The following is a 26,132-nucleotide window of genomic DNA, read 5'->3' on the forward strand; positions in this document are numbered from 1 at the left end:
AAATTTTGTGAATGATATAATTTCGCACCGAGCCATAAATCAAACTTCAACCCCAAAAACTATGGTCAATTTCAGTTTTTGGTCTGCATTTTTTTGGTTCATTCATTCATTCATTTTCAATCATCTTATTAATCGTAAAAGTCATGTTATTTGTTATTAATACTTGTAGAATTGAACAATATGGGTTAAAAAAGATGCTTGTATTGCCATATTACCCAGACTTACTTATTTTTCCTTATGCATTCACCTATTTGTGCACTCATAACATACATTTCAACTTCTTAAAAGAACATGAAACGTTTCTACATCATGTTTTTCTTTTTTATTTCTGTTATTGCTGTAGCACAGTTGCCCGTTGTTAAAGACAGCAGGTGCTAAGTAATTATTAGGTGTTGTGTGCGGACGGTGACGAAGTATTTCTAACACCCCGGAGACGTGCAGTGGAAAAAAAAAAAACTATTTCAAGCAGGTGGAGTTTGTAACGTCACCTAATTTGACGCAACATCATTGAACACAAAGCACATTTTTGGGGGCAGATGTGGCAACTGTGCAAAGTGGGATGAAGCTTGAAGGAGAGAAAAGGTAAGAAGCACTACAGCGTGGAAGCAGAGCAGCAACTCTTTCCCCCCCCAAAAACAGCCCAGCAGCCAAAAGTGTGTTCAAGAAATAAAAACACTTACCTGTCACGGAGAGGTCAGAAGCTCAGAAAAGCGTCTTAAATTACTTTTTTTTTTTTCGTTTGTTGTCTTGCTGTTGCTTGTTGTATCCGTACCCTACAGGTTTTGAACGACTGATCGCGTGTCTCCTCTGAGGGATCCTTATATCGGCACACACCCCTTCCCTGCCGGCTCAGCCTCCGGTTGCTGCCCCCTCCCTCCCCACGCGCATCTCCACAGAGCAGCCTCATACTCGGAGGAGGAGGAGGAGGAGGCGGGAGAAGGGATGGAGTTTCCCCTACGTGTAAAAAAAAAAAAAAAAAAAGACAGAAAAAAAAAAAGACCCCGTGGTGTGACGTAGGAGGGATCCTGCCCACGCCAAACGTTCGCAGGGGCGTCTGACGAAAGCTCTAAAAATATGCTTTACGGGAAATGGTATGTGGCTGGTGGTCGTTGGAGGTAATGCGGTGTGAGGTGGGTCAATGAGGTCAAATGTGACTTAGGCCTGATGGAACAGAGCAGTTGGTTTGAGTCATGGTTGAGCAGAAATGTTCGCAAAACTAAACTAAACTTGGGTTGCGTAGGAGGACGGCACGAGTTTCCCCTATATATGTGTGTGGACGTGAACCTCTGGGATTTGGTCAGTAGTAGGGATGCACCGATACCGCTTTTTCTAAAACCGATACGAGTACTTTGATTTAAGTACTCGCCGATACCGAATATCGATACGAGTACGAGGCATTTTCTTCAACGTTCTTACTTTTTTCACAGCAGATTGGTTTGTAATTAGTAAATTTACTCATGTACATTTCCTTAAGTAAAGTAGGCGACACATTTAAGAGCAGTTATATTAGAATTGTGCTGATGCCATTTATTTATTTATTTTATTTCAATATAATTTTTTATTTGTATGTCTCTGTCCATCATAGACAGAAAAGCCCATGTCCAAAAGCTCCCAATGCCTGAGCTTTATTCATTTATGTATTTTTATTTAACAATAGTATTGAGATGATCTTAAATGGTCTCTTTTCGTCTTTACTTCAGCTCCTGTAGATTTTCTCGTGTGTTTGTAGTAACTTAGCGAGAAGCTACAGCGTTTTCATTGTTCTGCTCCAGCTCATTTTCCCTCAATATAAACATGCTGTATGTCTTTAAAGCAGTACTAAGTAACGTGTTTACCTTAATAAATCCTCTCCTTAGTCCCTGTGGGGGTAATACAAGTGTTTATGGGATGATTGGAGGGTCTTTCATCTCCCCCTGGTGTCTCTGGACAGAAAACCATGTTTGCAACTTGACTGCCACCGGTCCGGAGAAAGCAATACACACTAATGTAATCACGAAGAAGAAGCTAACATGCTAACGGGCAAAGCTAACTGCGGGCTAACGTCACTTTAAACAGTATTTACAGCCAAGTTTGAGTGAAAAAAAATATTTCCATTGTATAATTGGATGCACAGTAACCCTCTCTCCCTTCGCCTTTCCTTATGCGCTTATGGCCTCTAGGGGGAAGAGTTACTTAGTACTGCTTTAAATTTGGGATTTTCTGAGGACTTTTTAGTCGCTGGGTTAGTTTTTCAGATGAATAAACCCCTGGGCTTAAAACGGCGTCAGAATGGCCAAAACTGTTAGCCGCGAGTTAGCATCGTTAGCCTGTATGTTGTAAACACTGCAGACGCTGCAGCTCGAACAACATTAAGCTCTGGTTAAATCCAGCTCAGACTCTGGTTTAGAGAGCGCAGTCTGTAATAAAGTCAGCTCTATGTGGATTATTGTGTTTACACTAAACTATTCTCCAGATTGTTGCTTCTTCCTCGTAGCTGCGCCGGCCACACGTCAAATGGTATCGGTTTCTGGTATCGGGACCTCATGAATGAGTACGAGTATGAGCACAAGCATGTGGTATCGGCCCGATACCCGATACTGGTAACGGTATCGGTGCATCCCTAATCAGTAATAGGAGGCTTGCATTAGCGCTATAAGGACTCTGGAATTGTGAAAGTAAGAGAGAATCCCTTTGATTGTTTCCAAACCGGTTTTAACAATAAGATGAATGCGGACAAACAGGTTTATAACATATCTACAAGACAATCTTACACCCTTTAACTCCATATACTTTTTTTTTCCTTTTTACGGACAAAGGTGGCGTTTGAACCATGTAAATACATTGATCGAGGTCCTGCGTCTACACACTCATGTTGACAATGGAAACGTTCAGTATAAAAAGGCAGCCATGCTTGTTGCCACTTAAAGTCTTTTCACGGAGCAAGTGCAGGTATTAATGAAAGCAGTGAGATAGAGAGGAATCCATTAATTTGTTTCAGTATCGCACAATGATGGTGTGAGTAGTTCTTCTGCAACGTGTGATTGCTCATTAACTTGATTAAAGTGGACCAATGTGCCTCAAACACCTTTTCTGAGATTTTGCCGTGTTATACAGTTGTTTTCTCAAAGACATAAAGGCGACATAGTTTCTTTTATGCATGTTAAAGAGGGGGTGTTATGCTTTTTTCAGTCACATAGCACCAGTCTATATCACACTACAATGATGACAAACCTTCTGTTGGTCTGTAAATGCAGTAAATTAGAATAACTGCCTTGTATAAAATTGCTCTCTCAAAATGGCTGTAGTGAATGTCTTGAAATAGGCCTCTGTCTCTTTAAGAACCTCTGAGCCTTTCCGACACGCCCCCTCCACACGCTATCTGTGGCAGTGGTTGGTTACTCGGCTGGTGAGGAAAGCTCGGAGGCGTCTCCAGGAGGTGGGGGCGTTCCTAGGAGGACTCAGGCAAACCTATCCCTAAAATGGCCGCCATCAGAGTTTTTACAGATTACACTTCAGGCATGGTTTTAATGAGGGAATGACAGAATAACATGATGTAAAGCTTGAAAAAGTCAATTTTGCATAATACCCCCCCTTTAAGCAAAGCCGAAATCTTGCATATTGAGAGGCTGTTTGGAGCTATAGGAATACACTGGGAGAGGCCAAATGCTAACAACATCTTTGCTCGTTTTACATGACTGTGAGCGCACGCACAAAGACCAGTCAGGTACTGTATGAACTCGTCTCAGCTCAGGTAAGAACACATCTCAGTATGGAAAAACGGTGGCCTGTCCCTTTAAGTTTATACACACCTGTGTCAGAAGGTCTATCAGAGCACCTTACCTCATCTAAGCGGTAGTGAGAGGAGCCGTCTGTTGTCTCTGGGGGGTCCGAGCGCAGTCAGGGGGCAGCTCTGAGTCACACAGAGGAGGAAAACAATCAGCTCCTGTGGGATTGACTCTGGCACTGTCCAGCTGTTGATGAAACCGTACGACTGACGCTGCTATAGGCTGGTCTGTGCTGCTGTGTCAAATGTACAACTTTTATATACGTTTTGGAGATTCAGTATAATGGAATTTACCCATATGTCAGTATTCCAACGTGTTTGTCCAAATCACTGTTTAAAGGAGCATTATGCAACTTTTTATGTGGAAAATAAAGTTGATATTTGAGCGCATTTGACCTTTATAGTGACCGAGCGGCTGTGTGAGTGGTCAGCGCGGCGCACTTACTCTCCATCACGGTGGTCTCTAGGAAGCTCCGGAATCAATCGTTTGGAAGGTTGTCACTGCTGACGGACCCTCTCACCTGAAAACCTACAATTGATCCTGGAGCGTTGTAAAGACCACTGTGGTCAAAAGCAAAGGCGCCATGGTGACCACTCGTACAGCCACTGGGTCACCACAAGGTCAAACACACACAAATATTAACTTTTTTTTCCACATCAAACGTTGCATAGTACTGCTTTAAGTCCATACTAGGGCTGAAACGACGAATCAGTTAATCGACGACTAATCGATTATTGAAATAGTCGACAACTATATTAGAGATCGATTAATCGTTTTCTGGTTCACACAGACTAAAATGGAGCAAAAATGACATAAAAAGTGTAGTATTTTTGATGAAAACCTACTTTGATTTTATATTTAGGGTCTGTAGTGTTTTGTACATTGTAAATTTCATTAATAGAGCCTTCAAAAAACATGTCCCTTTAGTTTACTCCATCAACACATCCTCAAACAGCACCACTTCAGCTATAATGTGATAAAAAAAATTAAAAAATAAAATTTTCCTACACCATTCACAGCCAAGCGATTAACCGATTAATCGTAAAAAATAATTGATAGATTAATCGATTACAAAATGATCGTTAGTTGCAACACTGCAAAAAGTATTTAACTAGATCAGTATAAACATCTCAATTTGAGCATAATAATCCAAATTTTAGTTGTTTTGACTAGTTAAGAAGTTCTTGGGCATTTGTCCTAGATTATTTCACTTGTTCGGAGATGTTTCTGACTCGTTTCGATACATTTTGTCCTTTTTTCAGGTCATTTTCTTTGCCAATGGGGTAAGAAAATTGGTCTTATCTCATTGGCAATTTTACTTTCTTATTTCAAGCGAGATTTACCCTAGAACTGGTCTGAAATGTCCTCAAACAAGCAAAGTAAACTTGGTCCGATCAGGAAAAGTGTCTAAATGAGTGAAAACCACTCAAAACAAGATACATTTCCTCAATTCAAGTCATTTAAGCCAATGCTTGATATTTACTTTTTATAGTGAACCGACTGCAAAAAGTTATTAACTAGATCAGTATAAACATCTCAATTTTAGCATAATAATCCATTTTTTTGTTGTTTTGACTAGTTAAGAGGTTCTTGGGCATCTGTCCTAGATTATTTCACTTGTTCTGAGATGTTTCTGACTCGTTTCAATACATTTCGTCCTTATTTCAGGTCATTTTCTTTGCCAATGAGGTAAGAAAATTGGTCTTACCTCATTGGCAATTTTACTTTCTTATTTCAAGCGAGATTTACCCTAGAACTGGTCTGAAATGTCCTCAAACAAGCAAAGTAAACTTGGTCCGATCAGGAAAAATGTCTAAATTAGCGAAAAACTCTCAAAACAAGAAACATTTCCTCAAATCAAGTCATTTAAGCCAATGCTTGATATTTACTTTTTGCAGTGCCCTAGTCCACACACCTTCAAAATTAAACCTGAACAGCTCAAATATAGCCATTTGCGTGTTCGCAGCTTTGGTTTTCCGCTTCTTGTAATGGTTGAATTCTATACTGCTGGTGTTTTGCAGCTCATGGGGTTTTGTTTTGGCAGGGACAGGAACATAAGGAGACACAAACACATCTGATTTTCGTCCGATTAAATACAGTATAGTTTCGTGGACGACGAATTTGAACTTCACCTTGGGCAAAACTTTAACCACAACGCCGATTCTCCAGTTGGTTGCAAGTCTAAGGGAATCCAGCGAAAAACACCCTCCTATACGTACTTGGGTCGCACTCCTAAAGAAAGACCTCGCCGACACAGATTGAACATTTCATTTCTTCCATTCCAGGCCCAACAAAACCACCATGCACCAACCATGCAAACAAGTGATTAACCAGAATTGTTAGAAAATTCACCACGACGACAATTAGCCCACAGTAAAACGGGGCCACAAAACCCCGCCGGAGCCCCTCTCTCTGCCTCCTGGCTCCTGCGGCGGCTGCGATAGTGGAAGTGAATCGGTGCAGGGACGCGCAGGCCGACAGAGGGCTGAGGGGAGGCGAGATAAGGAGCGGGAGGAACAGGCAGCTGTGGAGGGGCCTGTCTGTCAGCGATAGGGCCCCCCCCACACAAACACAAAGCGCCCTGATTACCACGGTGACACACGGGCGCTCTTAACTTCACGCCGCGTCCCGTTTAAGTGCTGGAGGTGTGCGGCGGAGATTGATGTCCAGCCGGCGGGGTGACATGGAGAAAGTGTCCTTTTGAAAGCGGGCAAGGTTCAATGCTGCAAATATATAAAAAATTGTTCAGGTTGTTTTAAAATTTGATGGAAGAGATTTGGTCTATACATTTAAAGGGGGGGTGTTATGCAAAATGGACTTTTTCAAGCTTTCCATCATGTTATTCTGTCATTCCCTCATTAAAAACATGGCTGAAGTGTTGCCTTGGCACATTCACGTATTTCTGAGTAATCTGTAAAAACTCTGATGGCGGCCATTTTAGGGATAGGTTTGCCTGAGTCCTCCTAGGAACGCCCCCACCTCCTGGAGACGCCTCCGAGCTTTCGTCACCAGCCGAGTAACCAACCACTGCTCCTCAGCAGAACCCCCTCCCCACTGATGCCACAGACAGCGTGTGGAGGGGGGCGTGTCGGAAAGGGTCAGAGGTTCTTAAAGAGACAGAGCCCTATTTCAAGACATTCAAGACAGCCATTTTGAGAGAGCAATTTTATACAAGGCAGTTATTCTAATTTACTGCATTTACAGACCAACAGAAGGTTTGCTCATCATTGTAGTGTGATATAGACTGGTGCTATGTGATTGAAAAAAGCAGAATACCCCCTCTTTAAGCTATGGCTACATCATTGGAACTGTTAGCAATCCTGCCTGTTTGAAAATGGACTCCCTTCAGTTCATTTGTGTTGACAGACAAGACATTGAACTACATGTGGATGGCCCCAGTAATCATAAAGCAGGGATGTTAAAGGAATAGGCCACCGTTTTTACATACTGAGATATGTTCTTACCTCACTTTAGCCGAGTTAATATATCCCCGTCTGGTCTTTGTCCGTGCGCTCTGTCACGCAAACGGAGCACATACGCAGCCTCTCCCACATGTCACATAGCTCCAAAAAAGCTCACGATAGAAGCTACCAAGCTCCTCCACGTGTTCCCTATTTAAATAAAGTTACGTGAAGTGTTTTCATGCGAAGTATATTTACACAGAAATGCAACATGTTGATTTTATAAGCAGATAAAAAGGGGGACTATATTGTGAGGCGTAATGATACGAGGAGCAAAACGTCCGCGCAGTAACTCCTAAAGGTTATTGACGGAAGTGAGCGGGGAAGTCTTTAGGAGTTACTGCGCGGACGTTTTACTCCTTGTATCATTACGCCTCACAATATAGTCCCCCTTTTTATCTGCTTATAAAATCGACATGCTATGCCTATTCCTTTACCTGGAAATGACGTTGCTGTTAAGAGTCACAAGACGATAGTGAGGTTGTGACTTAAATAAATGATCATGTGCTTCTAAACCTGGTGTTGAAGACGTATAACATGAAGTATTAATATGACAGTCTCGATGTCGATGCTGAGCTTATGCCTCCTGTAGTGGGGAGGTTTTCGAAGGTTGCAGCGTGTTCTTCTTTGACACAGGGATCACACACCACGGTATACATTTCTTATTGGCCTGCATGGAAAAAACGGGTCGATGTAAAAGTTTGCCAAGAATATCATTTTGTTCTCATAAGGAATTTAGAAAAAAGTTACAAAATAATTCCTTTGAATCAGTTTTTTAATTGAAAAGATGGTCTAGTTCAGGGGTGTCAAACTCATTTTGGGTCCTGGGCTGAAATTCACCTCCCACGGCGAGTCCTGGGCCGCACATAATAGAGAAAAAATGTCCAATAAATGAATAATAATAAGCAGTGATTTGGTCAAAGCCTCAACTTTACTGTAGCTTCATTAATCACATCAGCTCACACTTGTATTGCACTTTACAAGCCTGTGTCACAAGTTCCTCACAGTACTACATAGTCATTATTCATTGACTCAACACTCGGTGGTGGTAAGCTGTTGTTGAAGGCACAGCCGCCCTGGGGCAGACTGTCCATTTACCACGTGGCTATACAATGTCCTTACCTCAAGTGGAGGAGTTCAAGCATCTCGGGTTATTGTTCACGAGTGAGGGACGGATGGAGCGTGAGATGGACAGACGGATCGGTGCGGCGTCAGCAGTGATGCGGTCGCTGTATCGGTCTGTCGTGGTGAAGAGGGAGCTGAGTCGGGGCAAAGCTCTCGATTTACCGATCGATCTACGTTCCCACACTCACCTATGGTCATGAGATCTGGGTCATGACCGAAAGGACAAGATCGCGAATACAAGCGGCCGAAATGAGTTTCCTTCGCAGGGTGGCTGGGCGCACCCTTCGAGATCGGGTGAGGAGCTCAGTTACCCGGGAGGAGCTCGGAGTAGAGTCGCTGCTCCTTTACGTCGAAAGGAATAGCTGAGGTGGCTCGGGCATCTGTTCCGGATACCTCCTGGTCGCCTCCCGCGGGAGGTGTTCCAGGCATGTCCTAGTGGGACAAGGCCTCGTGGAAGACCCAGGACACGCTGGTGGGACTATGTCTCCGAGCTGGCCTGGTGTCGCCTCGGGGTCAGAACAGCTGGAGGAGGTGTGTGAGGAAAATGAAAATGGATGGATGGATGGATGGATGGATGGATGGATGGATGGATGGATGGATGGATGGATGGCCATACAATGTGTTGTTCATATCCTGAGCAGGGGCCAGATTAAAACAGTATGTTGCCATATGTTTGACAACCCTACTCATGTCAAATGGTTCCAAAAGTAGGGCCCCCTGGAGGGTCTCAGAGGCACTACAGCGAGGTCCCTAAAAATACAAAAAAAAATTAAAAATACATTTATTTAGTCAAACGTATACTTTAAACCAGTATTTAACCTACAGTCATTGCTAGCTGTTGTTTTTAATGTAATTTTAGCCTCTTCCTTATATTTTTTGTACCAAACTTATCCTTTTTCATCATGACGAGACTCAAAGCCTCGTCTTAAATTATTTTTTACAGCTACAAATAAAAGAAAAAGAAAAAAATAGTGCATGCAAGATGAATTACTCCTGTTCTCAGAAATTCTGCAGCATCAAGCCCCAAAAAACTGTGCATAAAGTTTGATTTCCCTGAGTAAGCGTTTAGTGAGCTGTGCTTTATGGGTCTGGGTGCAAATCAATGACATTACATAAGACGCGCTGGGAGTGTGAAGCTGTATTCTAGCACGCATTAACCCAAATCGAGCCGGGGTACAAGAGCGAACTTCGATTCCGACTTTGAAAAGGCAAAGTGTTTATATAATGAGTCAAATGCAAAAGTAACTGTAAACAAATGCTAATCACACTCACAGCCAACAAGGTCTTGGGCTTGATTGGCATTCACCCTTCTACCTTTAACAGTGCTGAGGCTGTCCTTACAACATGAGCAATCAGAGCCGTGGGAAGATATTTTAGTTAGGGGGCGCTGAGGGACAAAATTTACCCCCAAAATACTTTTTCTGGGCATAAATCCTGTTTATTAACCTCTTAACTCCCGCCTGAACCAAGAGCATTTTCTCCAGTTCAGCTTTACCCAAATCCTGTAGGCCAGTGCAACGCCTCATTTGAAAGACCTACAAAACTAAATGGATCTTTTTCCTCACATCAGAGTTTTTTCCATCACTTTTTTTGTTGGGCAGTCGTCTCATTTTTGACAAATGTTCAGGACTTTTTTGTCACCTTTTTTGCCCATTTTTTCTCAATTTTTCGTCAAATTTTTCTCACTTTTTTGTCAATTATTTGTCCAGTTTTTGTACATTTTTTGTCACTTTTTTTCGTCAATGTTTTCTCACTTTTTTGTCACATTTTCATCCTTGTTTTCGTCTCAGTTTTGTCGCTATTTTACGGACTTTTTTGTCACTTTTTCATCAAATTATTCACATTTTTTTTGTCAAATTCTTAACACTTTTTCGTCCTTTTTTTTCTCAATTTTTCATCAAAATTTTCTCACTTTTTTGTCAAATTTTCATCCTTGTTTTCGTCTCAGTTTTGTCGCTATTTTCACACCTTTTTCCCCATAAGCTTTTGGACTGGGGGTAAAGCTGGAGAAAAAGTGCTCGGTTCAGGTGGGAGGTAAGGGGTTAATATTGCCTGCAGTCCACAAACTATCCACCAAGGGGGTTCTGCAGCGCCCTCAGCACCCTGGGTTCCCACGGCCTTGTTAACAATCCCCTAAATGGGACTGATGTGCTTTACCATATCAAACTCCAAACACTTCCCAAGATCCTGCATGGTCTCCCTTCCCTAACGCTTCCGTGCAAACATAATCTCCATGAGCACAGTCAGTCACCTGCTGCTAACGCCTCCAATATTGTTTTCTCCGAGCGCGCGACTGACGGCGGACCTCTCTGGATTAAATGGTAGGGTTTTGACCTCAATCAAGAAAATAATTACCATTGTCCCTCCTGTTGGCAGCTTCCATAATTAGCCAGCAAAGCCCCCACTGAAACTCAATTATGAAAACAGAGGTGATTAAACTATCATTCTTATTAGAGACATTAACATCTTTTTTTGGCGTCGCCTGAAATGCTCTCGTCCCGGTGAGAATTCCCACAAAAAGACGCCGTCCACTGGATGCCCCCGTCAGTGTGTAGGCTCACGATGTGCTGTGCCCCGGCGGCGTGCGGATCTAAATGTCTGTCAGAAAGAATGAGATATGATAATGGAACAGAGGGCATTTGCGTCAAGATAAAAACGAGTGGAGTGTGACTGGCCACGTCTTCCCGCAGTCATGATGAAGAGGGGGCATGATTGGCTTCCCTTGATAAAAGCTGTGAATCAGATAATCACCTGAGCTTTGAAATGATGCCCTCTTTACATCGTAATGTGCAGGGCATCGCGTTTCCGTTTGTCTTGTACTTAAAGACGAGAGCGAATTGATAGGCTGTATAAAGGTTGAATAAATGAGCGCATAGGCTGAGGACCGTAGACTTATATTAGGACCTAGATGAATAAATAAATGGCCAGTTGATAGTGATTGCCAACCAAGTGCAAACTCCAGCCAGCAGAAGCTCAGGACAATTGAGCTCTGAACCAAGCAAAATGCTTTACAGTGGTTCCCAAACTTTTCTGTCACGGTGCCCCTTGAGTCATTCACTTAAACCCCGAGGACGCTCTACCTCCACGATCTTTCCAATATTATTACAAAGTGATCAACCAAACTAAGACAGTTCAGTAATTTGTTGTGTGTTGTGTTCAAAACAGGGGCGGACTGGCCATATGTCCATTCTGGAAGAGCACAGAAGGGCCACTGGCTCTAGGGCAGGTCCGGCCTCTCAATTTTCTCCTCCTATCCCCCGCCTTAATAACCTGGCTAACGCCTTGCTGCTGTGTGCGCTCGAATCATTTGAAACTGCACAGCAGCCTGGGGACCATGGCCGAAATTTTCGCGTGGATTTGGGAACCAATCACAGAACGAGGAGGGACGTCAAGACGATGACGAGCTATTCGATATACGGAAGCTTGTCGTTTATTTATGGATTAAAAAAAAAAAAGTTTATTCACGGATCAAACATGACAGCAGCAGACGGAACACTATTTTTCGATCGAGTTTTAGGCCGTGTTCTAAATAGTTTAGCTCGAAAATTTACAGCGGGTGCGTCATACGTCATCGGATACGATTGGCTGTGGCCTCGTGCAGACGCATGAGAGACGTTCGTAAACCACACCTCTCCTACGAGAAAATGAATTAGTGATCCCCAGAGTAAATATCACTTGTGATTTTAGTCTGGTGTTAGCCAGGCTACCGCCTTAACCAAGCTTTACCTAAATCTAAAAGCTTAAAAGAAAAGCATCAAAATAGCGACGAGGATGAAAACGGAGCAAACATTTGCCGGAAAAGCAGCAAAAAACTATGAAAAACCAACAAAAAAGCCACAAAAACAACAACAAAATGTGATGAAAACACAAATACAAAGCAACAAAAAAACACAAAAAGTGAAAAAAAAAACATGACAAAAACACAACAAAGCAACGAAAAAAAGCAATGAAAAACCAACAAAATAGCCATAATAACAAAAACACAAGACAGTGACGAATACACAACAAATACACACAAAAATAAACAAAAAGTGGCAAAAAATGTGACGAAAATACGGCGGCGTGACAAAACAATCACTTCTGTAGCTCTTAGCTTTCAAATCAGGCATTACGCTGTTGTTCTTCGGTCAAGAAGTGTCGCATTGACGCTAATTTGGGCCCGGCTGGTCAGAGTCCAGGGCTGTTTTTCAGTCCCAGTCCGCCCCTGGTTCAAAATGAGGCTAAATTACTCTTAAAAGCAAACATTTTACTGAAGAATATTGAAAATCTACTCTTCTTCTCTTTCAATCTGAAATAAGAACCCTCATGTCCCCGCACCCCTGGTTGGGAAACACTGCTTCAGTTTACACTTTAGATAAAAGGTTGAACGGCTTTTGTGTTGTTGTAGCTCATATGACACCATAAGGCTTATTGTGCAATGTGATTATTCTGCAAAGCATTAGCCTCGTTGCTCTACAAATGAAAAGGGGAAACATAAGAAGCCTTTATCAACATTGTAATACATTTTAACTTAAAACTTGTAATGAAGTTTAACATAAAAAATCATGACATACCCTCATATCCCAGCTCCAAGGCACTGCGACTGAATGAAATTGGGTGTCTATGGGTTTAAAACAGATTAAATACCCAAAGAACAAAACGTAGTCGCAAAAAAACAAAACTTCCGCTACCTGGATACAGCACCACCTACTGGCTATAATTTGAATAGCTGACTGATATGATCGATTTACGTTGTGAAACACTATAAACTATCTTGACGTGTTTATTTTTTATAAAGTTGTATATTAATGCGTGCTTTAGCAAACAATTAAAAAAAAGAAAGAAAATACCATAGACTGCAAAAATAAAAATAAATAAATAAAATAAAATACCTCCGGTGCGTCTTTCTAAGTGGGCGGGACTTGCACAATTCGAATCAAATTGTAGCCAATGGCGAACGCGCTCTTGAGTTAGAATTGGTCAGCAGCCAATCACAGGCTTCGGAGACGAAAAGCGGGACGTTCCGAATGTAGATCCGGAAGTGTGCCGCAGCTGGGGTTTTTGTAGCTGGTTTGTTTGTTGTCCTTTGAGCAACGTTCGACCCCGTAAAGTGTAAAAAGTTAGCTACTTTAATCTGTTTTGTTCTATGCAAACGTAACGGGATGTATGTTTTCACGTCGTCGTGTCTATAAGCTGCGTATAAGTGGTAAGAAAAACGTGAGTACGATCGTATTTCGCTTCCTTTTAACATTTTTTGTCAATACAACGCCATGTTTATTTGGTTGCTAGCGTTTTAGATGTTTATTTAGTGATAATTACTTGTTTTTTGGTTAACGTTAGGTTTACCGTTGACGTTACTGGTTGTACTAACGTAAATTGCTTTGTTTAACGTGAGAGAATCCGTTATCTTTTGTGGCGCTGCCGTGAAACTCCGTGCTAACCAGAGCCGTGGGAAGATGTTTTAGTTAGGGGGCGCTGAGGGACAAAATTTACCCCCAAAGTACTTTTTCTGTGCATAAATCCTATTTATTAACCTCTTAACTCCCGCCTGAACCGAGAGCATTTTCTCCAGTTCAGCTTTACCCAAATCCTGTAGGCCAGTGTAACGCCTCATTTGAAAGACCTACAAAACTAAATGGATCTTTTTCCTCACGTCAGATTTTTTTTCATCACTTGTTTTGTTGGGCAGTCGTCTCATTTTTGTCCAATTTTCGTGACCTTTTCGTCAAATTATTCTCATTTTTTTTGTCAAATTCTTATCATTTTTTTGTCAAATTTTTGTACATTTTTTGTCACTTTCTCGTCAAATTTTTCTCACTTTTTTGTCACTTTTTCGTAATTTTTTTCGTAATTTTTTTCTATTTTTTTTTGTCAAATCATTGTTAATTTTTTGTCACTTTTTTGTCCTTTTTTTGCACAATTTTTCGTCAATTTTTTCTCAATTTTTTGTCCATTTTTGTCACTTTTTCGTCAAATTATTCGCATTTTTTTGTCACTTTTTTTCTCATTTTTTGTCAATTTTTTCTCAATTTTTTGTAATATTTTTGTCACTTTTTCGGCCATTTTTTTTTAGTTTTTCATCAAATTTTTGTCACTTTTTTTGTCAAATTTTTGTACATTTTTTGTCAAATTATTCAAATTTTTTTGTCAAATTCTTATCATTTTTTTTGGTCAAATTTTTGTACATTTTTTGTCACTTTTTCGTAAATGTTTTCGTAAATTTTTTCTATTTTTTTGTCAAATCATTGTTAATTTTTTGTCACTTTTTTTGTCAATTTTTTGTCCATTTTTGTCACTTTTTCGTCAAATTATTCGCATTTTTTTGTCACTTTTTTTTCTCATTTTTTGTCAATTTTTTCAAAATTTTTTGTAACTTTTTCGTCAATGTTTTCTCACTTTTTTTCACATTTTCATCCTTGTTTTCGTCTCAGTTTTGTCTCTATTTTCACACCTTTTTTCCAGAAGCTTTTGGACTGGGGGGTAAAGCTGGAGAAAATGTGCTCGGTTCAGGTGGGAGTTAAGGGGTTGATATTGCCTGCAGTTCACAAACTATCCACCAGGGGGTGCTGCAGCGCCCTCCGCACCCTGGGTTCACAAGGCCTTGGTGCTAACCCCTCTCTGTGTTATCTTCCCATAGCGTTGATTCGGTTTTGTGATTCATAAATGGAGGAGCTGTACACTTTGGAGAAGGAAGTGGGACGAGGCAGCTATGGAGTCGTCTTCGAGGGCCAGATGTCCAAAACGGGGAAAAAAGTGGCCATCAAACGCCTCCCCTGCAGCAGCCCGGAGTGCATTGAGCTGTACCTCCAGGAGCTGTGGGCGATGAGAGCGACTGCTAAAAACCACCCCAATGTTATCGCCCTTCATAACTGCCTGCTTCAGACGGGACCCAGGAATCTGAAGCCGCTTAAACCGGGGAAACTGCCTTTGAGTCTCGTGGAGAGTGTCCTCAAAGGGGAGGTGGTGGGGGCAGGAAGTCGGGAGCAGAGTAATGCAACAGAGTCGAGTGATAAGCGGACAAAAACCTCAACGTCTAGGCTTCAGGACAGGACCAATACCGTCCAGGCAAAGTCCAAAAGCGACGCCGTGACTCCGCTGAGGCCACAGAAGAGGGGGAGGAAGAGGTCAGTGCCAGAGGAGGACAACCAAAGCGCGCCGCTAAAGTGCCTCGCTCTTTGGCTGGTCATGGAGTTCTGTGACGGCGGAGACTTGAACCAGTATCTCCTGGCCCAGCCTCCGGACGAAGAGAGGAATCACAGCATATTGCTCCAGCTCTCCGGCGCTATGGCCTTTCTGCACGGCTTAGGGATCACCCACAGAGACCTGAAACCGGCCAATGTGCTGGTCTGCGAGACAGCCAAAGGGCCAGTGGTGAAGGTGAGTGTCTATGGGGCTGGTTGTTAGTGTTTTTGATGGATCTTAAAACATTCACAAAGGGCTGGAGAGGATTTAGTTAGATTTTTCAGAGGATTCCTGGCTTTAGAGAGGAACCTATTTTACATGAAGGAAATGTATAAAACAAAAAAAGCCTCTTTCAATACATTGCACAAAGCTATTGTTCTATACCTAAGGGAGAATCAATGACTCAACTCAGTGTTTGACATATAAGATACTGCATATAGTGATATAACAGTCTCATGTGACTTTCATCATGGGCGAAGCCTATAATTGTGTGCAAATCCCTTGGCAACATATGCTCTCCACCAGATCTGTGTCATTTTGAGAAGGCAGGGTTAAAAGATGGTTGCTTTCTAAAAGTTCACGCCTTTGTCCTTTTCTATGATCATTTAAAACCTGAGCAAAGTAGGGCTGCACAATTAATTGCAATTAAATCTATATCACCATTTCGATGGCTGTAATTATTTAGATGGTGTAATATCCTCTGCAAACAACCAAATATGAATTGAGTCTTCTTGTGTTTACATCAAATCTATAGTTTTTAGATCTGTGCAAACACGTTCTGAAATGCATGTGAATCTTGATTTGTTGACGTTCATATTCAGTCTTCACTCAAATTGTAAAAAACCCCAACATAAAATGCAAAATGGAATCGAGCTGCAGTGCTTCTTAGAACAACCGCAGTAATACTGCATTAGAGCAAAGACACTTTTCTTCCAAACATTTTTGATGTCCAAAATTGTGGTGCTTATCATGTCTATCCAAAACTAATTAAAGACAAGATACATCAATAAAGCTTTTCAATATATTACAACCAATTGTGCCGACAGGGAACTTCTTTCACAATGTCAAACTGTAGGTTTTTGATCATTGTGTGAATTGTGTCAATATTTACAATGACTGACATTTCAGTAATTGAACATTTTTAAAATGATTGATACCTGAGGGCTTTTGACCCACCTGACCTAATCCAGGGCATATTTAAAATGTTATGGATTAACCTGAAAGACATTATCCTGACACAATGAGAGCGAAACCTCTTCAAATGTTCTTACAATTCCACAACCATTGACTCTTGCACAATAGACCAAGTGTAGACAAAGATGACTTTCTACCTCAGTAGACAATAACATCTATGCTATCCTTTTGAATAGCCCTGCATTTTCAGCTCGACCTAAAGGCCGTTTGTCCCTGTCCTTTAGGTGGCAGACTTTGGTCTGAGTAAGATGGCTGAAGGTTCACTGACTGGGGACATTTGCAGGCAGCACTTTTCGTCCACGTGCGGCTCTGACTTCTACATGGCTCCAGAGGTGTGGGGCGGACAGTCCTACACGGCCCAGGCGGACATCTTCTCACTGGGTGTGATGTTCTGGGCCGTCCTGGAGAGGATCACCTTCCTGGAAGAGGGCACCACCGAGGAACAGCTGGGTAAGACTTGCCTCCAGTACATCAGAGAGTATTTCTGTAACACTTCTGTTGAAACTGAAAGTGCCCTGGACCCGTATTTAAAGCCACACTGCAAAACAGTCCTTGTTTGTTTGATGCTAATGTCACAAGAGTCGCCAAACTCTCAAATCATAAACAAACTTAGAAAAGATCCAAATAAAGGACCAAGTGACCTGACACTAGGTTATGAAACTATCACTGCTACATTATATATGTATATGTATATGTATATGTATATGTATATGTGTCTACCCGTCTCCTTTTCTTATAAACGTTAGGTTGGTTGGTTTGAATCCTAATTTATAATGTTGTGCCCCTAGGCAAGACACTTCACCCACCTTCTGTGTGAATAGAGGATGGCAGCTTGTACGTGGGGGCAGCTTTGAAAAGTACATTGAAAGTCTCTCCATTCAGACACGTGTTACATAATGGCTGGTTAAAGCACTGTTTCACACCGAAAGGCAGGCAGTATTTTGGGAGCTATACAACCTCCTGTGAACAAACCAGGACGTGTTCTCGCATCAAAAAACGGCACGGCTGAATTCAAAAGCCACACTTCTTTTCAATGCCGTCTTCCCGGATGTGAAGAGGATGTTCTGAGATGCTAAACATTACCAACTACTGTGCGCTCAAAGTTCTTCACTTTTTGCTAAAGTTTTGTCTCAGTGTGGCAAAGATCTGAGAGTCTTTCTGCCATTTTGATTCGATTGTGTTTTACGTCTCCGCTGAATCCAATCAACGTGCAGAGGGCATCGTGAAAAAAGTCAAATTTGCGGCCAGGCAGGTGTGTGACGTCCGTGCGCAATTAGCTTCTGCGGTATATTAAAAACGTCAGCTACCATACATCACGGATCGATCCACAAAGGGGATAGTGCAATCATAAATCTACACGTCGTCTCGGTGAAGGATGATTCATGCGCGGTATGTTTGATATGGTTGTTACAGGGCCGGGCCGCTGCTAATACGCGCTGGATAATGAAGCCCAGGAGCCTCGAAGGAATTTAAATGTTTGCCATGAATTCATTTTTTTTTGGGGAGTGATAATGAGACCGAGACATACCCCAGGTCAGGAGCCGAAATTAGCCCCGGGCAGAACGACATTAGGCTGTTTAACAAGGTGAGAGCAGGGGAGGGAAAAGTGACTTTCAGAACATTGTTGAAGCCAGGATGCAGCTCTTGTAAGGGACTGTCAGCGTCAAACTGAATTTTAATGAAAACTGTGCTGCTGTTTGTAAAAAGGGCCACCAACGACTGTATTGTCTTCGGAAACTGTCCTTCTTTCATGTAGATCAAACTGTGATGACACTTTTCTATCGGGCGTTCATCGAAGCGACCCGAGCTCTGCCTGGTCGCCTGGTACGGGAGCTCCTCTGTTAGAAACAGAAACGCCTTGAATCAGCTGGTCAAGTGGTCGAGTAAAGTCCTCGGCCTCAGACCAGTTTGGACTTTCTGCAGGATAGACAGTTAGAGAGGACGGCACGAAGCATCATAAAGACACCGAGCATCCTTTGCATTCAGAGTTTCGATGCTTCCGTCTGGGCGTCGGTTTTTGATGCCAATAAACTACACAAACCGTTTTAAGAAAAGCTTTATTCCCGCTGCCCTTTCCTTTATGAACAAGTCAGGATCAAATCACCCCTGACACGGGTTTTTTATCTTTGTTACTGTCAAGTGGCTTAAACTTCAGTTGTTTCTGTACCAAAGGCACATCCTGTTAGTATCTGGAGCACTTACAAGCTTTATATTTTATATGTGTGATGTTTTATCTTTGTATAATGTGTTTTAATGAGTCGACTAGTTCTCAGAATTGCAAAACAAATTTACCCACGGGTACAAATAAATTAACCTAACCTTGGTAGAAGGGCTGTTGGGATTGTGAATGGGGGATTTATGTTTTTAATTTAATGTTGAGATGGTGTTCACTTTGTACACTTTGAACATGTCCAGCTCTAATCAGCACTTGAGTTCTGCCTTTCAGAACATGTCAAAACTACGGGGTTAGCACATTTTAAAAGTAATAGACAGGAGATTTTGTTAGACAGCATTTTATTCACAGTAAGAAGTCTCTGGATTTGATTTCTGCATATAGTTTCGACACATTTTCCCCCAAAGCTTAGTGATGGTGGTTTGTACCCAGTGCAGCCGCTCGTGAGTTCTTGAGACACTTCAGTTGTCTTTTGTTAGAGTGAACTGTATTTGCTGTTGTGACTGATTGTAACTCTTTGGTGATTGGAGAAGCTGCACAAACAGAATGGGAAGTGAGTATAACAAGTTTCAGACTGATACGATACTGATGAAGTCCCTTTTTAAACTACTTCCCATATTCATACATATTCTGCGGCTCTAATAAGCTATTGTGTTGTTTTATCATCGCCACTGGAGAATTTCCCCTGACCCCTACAGTGTTGTGAAATGTGAATGCGCTAATTGTCCAAGTTTGGCCATTTCCTTTATTTCCCCCACAAGGCATATTCCAATGATATAGGAGCCAGTTTCTATAGTTTTTATAGTCTTGAACCTGTCTGAGTTCCCTGTGTGAAACCCCGGGTGGCTTTGGACTCCAGAATCATTTGAATGTATGAGAGCGCCGGGGCCCGTTGTGCCTCTTCTGCGTTACTGTCACACACTGTAATGAAACGGCCGCCCATTCTGACGGCCCGTTTTATTTTTGGAAAAAGCCCCCGAATCCGACGCAGCCGGCAGCGCGAGAGGCCCATTTCCAAACTCCATACTCCATTAGGTCGAATTGAAGCGGCGGGATTCATATGACAAAGCCCGAATAGAATATAGCGGGCCACGTCACAATCCGCTTTGTCAATGAGAAACTGAGGAAGAGGCTGGAGGAAAGCGCTCTATTCTTTGGCTATACCTCCTCCTCTAAGTCTCTCAGAGAAACCCATTGATTGGACCAGGCACAATCCACTCAGAGGAGACAGTGGGCTTAAACACTGAATTATTACCTGCCATTCACCCACTAAGCAACTTCCCCTGTACCTGATGTCGCCTGAAGTCCACCGCTTTAGACTGAGAGGGCCCTTCATAACATTCATAAACATTTTTTAAATAAGGACACAGAAGAACCAATATGCTTGAGAAAGAACTACTTTAACGGCTACTGACTTTCTTCTTCTTTGCTCATCCCAAAAAGCTGATTTATATACTTTTTAATAACTAAGAATTGTTCCTATTTCCTCATCAATCTTTTAAATGATGCATAAAGAGAGTGCTTTGTCAGGTTACCTCACCGTCATTTTCCAAGTGAATGTTTTTCAGGTCGTTACAGGTTCAGTCATCATTCTGTCCAGGTTAGTTGAATAGTTAAATAGGGGGTATTATGCTTTTTTTCACATAGCACCAGTCTATATCACACTACAATGATGACAAACCTTCTGTTGGTCTGTAAATGCAGTAATTAGAATAACTGCCTTGTATAAAATGTCTCTCTCAAAATGGCTGTAGTGAATGTCTTGAAATAGGCCTCTGTCTCTTTAAGAACCTCTGAGCCTTTAGACACGCCCCCTCCACACGCTGTCTGTGGCATCAGTGGGGAGGGGGTTCTGCTGAGGAGCAGTGGTTGGTTACTCGGCTGGTGACGAAAGCTCGGAGGCGTCTCCAGGAGGTGGGGGCGTTCCTAGGAGGACTCAGGCAAACCTATCCCTAAAATGGCCGCCATCAGAGTTTTTACAGATTACTCAGAAATACGTGAATGTGCCAAGGCAACACTTCAGGCATGTTTTTAACGAGGGAATGACGTAATAACATGATGTAAAGCTTGAAAAAGGCGATTTTGCATAATACCCCCTCTTTAAACAATAATTCCTGTCCTGAAAGGCGCCTCAAATATGGCAACACAGCTTCCTTGCTGTGAAACAGTCTGGGAGCACGTTGGATAATTACATTTCTCCTACAGGCAAAGCAAACCGTCATGGACCAAATGAAGCCAATGTTCATCAGGTCCTTTTGAACAGCATGAACAAAGAAGTGAACGTGGCCAGTGAGGCTCCTGCAAAGACAATAATAAGACTTTTTAAAGTTAGTGCAACATTATGTGTCTCTGGACGACGCCTCAGGACATTTTTTGTACCGTTTCCTACACTAAATAAAACTCAGTGGCTAAAATTGAAAACGGTTCTTGCCCAGGAGATGATCGTTATCTTTTAATTATTGAAGCACTCGGCATCATGTGGATTCGCGACGGCTTCTTGCATTTAGACAAAGCCGCGATGCCGCAGAGGCAGTAAACACGGGCGCAGAATCAGTCACCGAGTCCAGTGTGTGCTCGCCCCCTGCCTCCGGTCATTTACTCCCGACGGTTTTGTTTTCATGAATGTGATTAGACAAACAAACGGCTCGCTTTTAAAAGGGGCAGAGGGTGCTTTCACGTCCCGCCCGGTAATTGTAGGGGAAAAAAAAGGATAACCATGTTGAAACCAAGACAAATCCAGCTTCAAAACATGTTGTATGATGAGTTATTGGCTCTTGGTTAACTGCGTCTCCTCGTCCCCGCAGGTGCTTACGCGTGCAAAGGCCGCTGGCTCATGCCCCTGGGCGAGGCTCTTTCGGAGAACCCGGACTTCCCTCTGTGCATCCCCATGAAGTCCAAGAGGGCGCCCCCGCTGCCCCCCGCCCCCGGCCCCAACACGTGCGCCCTGCTGCTGGACATGCTCGCCGTGGACCCCTTCTCCAGGCCGCGGGCCGACCAGCTGGAGTCCAGAGTCCGCCAGGCGCTCGGACAGGACGCCCGCTGCGCCTAGGAGACGCTAATGGCTGCGGTCCACGCGGGAGTCACGTCACGCAAGAGGTTCATGATGATAAAACATGTGAGCACGACTTGTTTTCGTGACTCTAAACTGGACTCTGACGTTACCTGTGTGACTAAAGTGTGAAGGATTCATGCAGATTACATTAGGGGAAGGTTTGTAAAGGGAGTGACTTGGATGTTGAGTGAAAACCGGGCACTAAAGGGACGTCTGCTCTGCGATCAAACAAGTGCTCTACTGGGACTACTGGCATTTGTTACGCTGCTTATTCTTAGGTCCTCATGAGGAAGCTTTTCAGAGAGCAGAATTTCAATGAGCTATGTAAATATCTATAGTTTCTTCACTAATGAAATGTACATATTGGAGAAGTATTTGACTGAACGTTTTTTCGTTTTTTTTTGCTGAAACCAAAAATATGAAACATGGAGCCGTGAATGTTGGATGTGTTCACTAAACTAAGGCAAAAATGCAGTTTAAAGGAATAGGCCACCGTTTTTATATACTAAGATATGTTCTTACCTTAGACGTGTTAATATATCCCCGTCTGGTCTTTGTCCGTGCGCTCTGTCACACAAACGGAGCACATACGCAGCCTCTCCCACATGTCACATAGCTCCAAAAAAGCTCACGATAGAAGCTACCAAGCTCTTCCACGTGTTCCCTATTTAAATAAAGTTACGTGAAGTGTTTTCATGCAAAGTATATTTACACAGAAATGTAACATGTCGATTTTATAAGCAGATAAAAAGGGGGACTATATTGTGAGGCGTAATGATACAGGAGCACAGCGTCCGCGCAGTAACTCCTAAAGACTTCCCCCGCTCACTTCTGTCAATAGAAGCTGCGTGACTTGTACAGAGCCTTTTACAACAAGCAGAAAATATATTTTCGGAAAGTGCTCTCGCATTCCTACCTCATGGTGGAGCTCCTGAGTCCTGTGTCGTCGTCCGGGGTGAGTTGGAAATCTGTGAAACATTACTACACTATATACTTTCTGCTTGTTATCACAGCCCGGCACGATGCACGTAAAAGGCATCGTTCACAAGTTATCCACGCTTCTTCAACTGTTCTCTGCTGCTCTCGACAAGTCACGCAGCTTCTATTGACGGAAGTGAGCGGGGGAAGTCTTTAGGAGTTACTGCGCGGACGTTGTGCTCCTGTATCATTACGCCTCACAATATAGTCCCCCTTTTTATCTGCTTATAAAATCGACATGTTACATTTCTGTGTAAATATACTTCGCATGAAAACACTTCACGTAACTTTATTTAAATAGGGAACACGTGGAAGAGCTTGGTAGCTTCTATCGTGAGCTTTTTTGGAGCTATATGACATGTGGGAGAGGCTGCGTATGTGTGAGCGCACGGACAAAGACCAGACGGGGATATATTAACTCGACTAAGGTTAGGTAAGAACATATCTCAGTATGTAGAAACGGTGGCCTATTCCTTTAGGTAGAAGTTAATGTCTACACTGCAACTAGGCTAATCATCAAAGAAGCAACTATGGGCACAAATGGTCTAAGATCATGTTTAAAAGAGTTGGTTTTGTTTCAAAATGCAGACTGGAGGCTTTACTCGTCAGCACATCATCATTTGTCGGGTTTATTTCCTTTAACAATACTCGGATACAGTAAGATCGGCAGAGATGATAAATTCTAGACCTCACGAGGCACTGAACCACTTTGAAACAGTTGCATGACTTGACAGGCAGGTGACATGTATTGTATTGTCCATATTTCTCCTTTTTCCTCCTATCGTGCAGGATTACTGTGAACACACACTCAAACTTGAAGCATCTGTTAATTGTGGTCAGTTTCCTCTTCGACACCGACGCTGTATTTTATTATTATTCAGCGGCTTACTTAGGCTTGGAAGTTAGCTGGAGTCGGGCCCTGCCGTTGCAGTTTAGAGCAGAAAAACGGTGAGTAATGGCGGCTAATATGGTCCACTCTGGAACAGGAAATGAAAAAGCGGACTGTAGATCCACCGCCGATCATCGCAAAACTCTCCCATTTATTATCGAACATCGCTCTTCGTCTTCCACAGGACATGTAATATACGGCAGCCTGTCTTTGCACTTTCTTAGTTCAAATATTATTGGGTCACCTCTGCTTTCATCAAACTGTTTCCTAAAACTAATCCTCTTTCACTACTCTACACTTCCTGCTTGTGTGCAGTTTTTCGGGGTGGATTTCTTCGCGATGCTCCTCCATAACAGAAATATTTTTTACTTGAAACGACTCTTCCTTCGTCTTAAGGTGCCACTACTCTGTTGATTTTAACTCCCTTCTTTTTTTTTTTATTATTTAAGTAAAAGCTATAATACACATGAGCTGTAAATGGAAAAAATAAAAGCCGTGTGATCAAAGGAAAATGAGTTCATGTGTTTGTTTTCGCTTCCAGAAATAAAAATGACAAATGTAGAACAACATGAAGTAACAGAATGGGAGATAAATCTAGCCTCTTAAGAGTTTTAGTTGTGGAAAATGTATTTACCCTGATGTTGCTCTTGTGTGGTTTGAATCTCGGGTCAGAAATGGAAGAAGCCTGCAGGTGTTTGCTGCTGTCGTGTCTGTCTCCGGGACCCGAGCGTTGCACTGAGATTGCCTCACATTTCAGTCGTGCCGAGCTCCACACGCTGGACATAACTCAAACGTTGCACCAGAAAAACAGTCCCACAGAGCAGAGGTGAGACGCTGATGGAGGCAGTGGGCGGCACAGAGGGCACAAGGGGAAAAGGACTGGCAGGTGTGTGGACAGTAGGCACGAATGTGAGCCGGTCTTGATTATGAAGTAATTACTATATTACAGGAAATATACTTGGTCAGTAAACATGAAGTGCCCTCGCCCGGCATCTAGAATGACCCTTCTGTATGTTTTTATACACAGGGATATTGGTACTCAGGGGAGTCCGGATATTTCCAGGCAAGAAGTGCCCATAGTTTCAAGTCAAAATGTTCATATGAGTTCATAGAAAAAGGAATGACTGATACAATGGACTACGCAGTGAGATTTGCAAATCTGACGGTAAATGGGTTTCTGCAGGGCATTAAAAGTCATTGAATTAATTATGCCAAAATGAAGGCCTTAAAAGCCATTAACCTCTTAACCGCACCATTTTCTCCAGTTACTCTCCAGGCATTATCCAGGCACTATATAGAGATGTAAAAGAGATGAAAATGCAACAAAAATTGTACAAAAAGAGCAACAAAAACGTGACAATAAAGCCTCAAAACAGCGACAAAAAAGTGCCGGAAAAAATAACAAAAATGTGACAAAAATCATGGACAAGGATAAATCTTAGATGAGTTCTGTAGGTCTTAGCTTTCAAATGAGGCGCTACACTGCCCTGTAGGCTATAAGAAGCTTTTAGATTAGGGCAAAGCAGAACTGGAGAACATGCGCTCCGTTAAAAGGGGGGTGAAGAGGTTAATAAGCGTTAAATTGGAGTCAAACTGATGTTGAATCTAAAAAATGTATATTTTGTCCTCAGAGACAGAACGGAGGTCAATTATTGTTCGATACATTTATCCAAAACAACTACGGTGTAAAACAAATTCAGCTTCGGTTCTGACTGAAAATTGACACAATCTTTTGCTTATTGTGTCCAGTTTAGTTTTGCATATCAAAATTCCCTCATCCCCCTGTTTGAGGGGCATTCTGTCCTCTTTGGCCATTATATAGGTCTGTGTAACACCTCATTTGAAAGCTTTTTATGTTTTTTTTTTTTTCTTTTTGGTCACATTTTTGTTGAGTTTTTGTCATTTTTTTTGGTTGAGTTTTTGTCACATTTTGGTTGAATTTTTTCCACTTTTTTGTTGAATTTTTGTTGAATTTTTTTCACTTTTTTGTTGAATTTTTGTTGAATTTTTTTCACTTTTTTGTTGAATTTTTGTAGAATTTTTTCCACTTTTTTGTTGAATTTTTGTCACATTTTTGTTGAATTTTTTTCACATTTTTGTTGAATTTTTGTCACATTTTTGTTGAATTTTTGTCACATTTTTGTTGAATTTTTGTTGAATTTTTTTCACTTTTTTGTTGAATTTTTGTAGAATTTTTTCCACTTTTTTGTTGAATTTTTGTCACATTTTTGTTGAATTTTTTTCACTTTTTTGTTGAATTTTTGTAGAATTTTTTCCACTTTTTTGTTGAATTTTTTTCACATTTTTGTTGAATTTTTGTCACATTTTTGTTGAA

The 26,132-nt window shown here is 42.0% G+C and overlaps 2 protein-coding genes across 2 annotated transcripts in view; one reads left to right on the forward strand and one right to left on the reverse strand.

The window, feature by feature from the left end:
- Positions 1-712, reverse strand: part of LOC306974551 (prepronociceptin-like) — a 48,192-nt gene extending 47,480 nt beyond the window's left edge. Inside the window, exon 1 of the mRNA XM_079571847.1 lies at positions 681-712. The gene's annotated coding sequence lies outside the window, so the exon portion shown is untranslated. The remainder of the gene's footprint in view (positions 1-680) is intronic.
- A 14,261-nt stretch (positions 713-14,973) lies between these two features.
- On the forward strand, positions 14,974-22,155 carry LOC306974890 (serine/threonine-protein kinase pdik1l-B). The gene is made up of 3 exons (XM_079572290.1): positions 14,974-15,706; positions 16,930-17,155; positions 21,683-22,155. The coding sequence occupies exons 1-3, from the start codon at positions 14,993-14,995 to the stop codon at positions 21,925-21,927; spliced, it is 1,185 nt and encodes a 394-aa protein (XP_079428416.1). The 5' UTR covers positions 14,974-14,992; the 3' UTR covers positions 21,928-22,155.
- The last annotated feature ends 3,977 nt before the right edge of the window (positions 22,156-26,132 follow it).

Source organism: Gobius niger (assembly GCF_951799975.1).
Source record: "Gobius niger genome assembly, chromosome: 15".
Lineage (NCBI taxonomy): Eukaryota > Metazoa > Chordata > Actinopteri > Gobiiformes > Gobiidae > Gobius > Gobius niger.

Excerpts from the sequence above, each read along its gene's own strand:
- LOC306974890 (XM_079572290.1), top strand. The coding sequence starts at position 14,993 with ATGGAGGAGCTGTACACTTTGGAGAAGGAAGTGGGACGAGGCAGCTAT. Across the intron at positions 15,707-16,929 it reads CCAAAGGGCCAGTGGTGAAG|GTGGCAGACTTTGGTCTGAG; the intron begins GTGAGTGTCTAT and ends CCTGTCCTTTAG. Across the intron at positions 17,156-21,682 it reads CACCACCGAGGAACAGCTGG|GTGCTTACGCGTGCAAAGGC; the intron begins GTAAGACTTGCC and ends TCGTCCCCGCAG.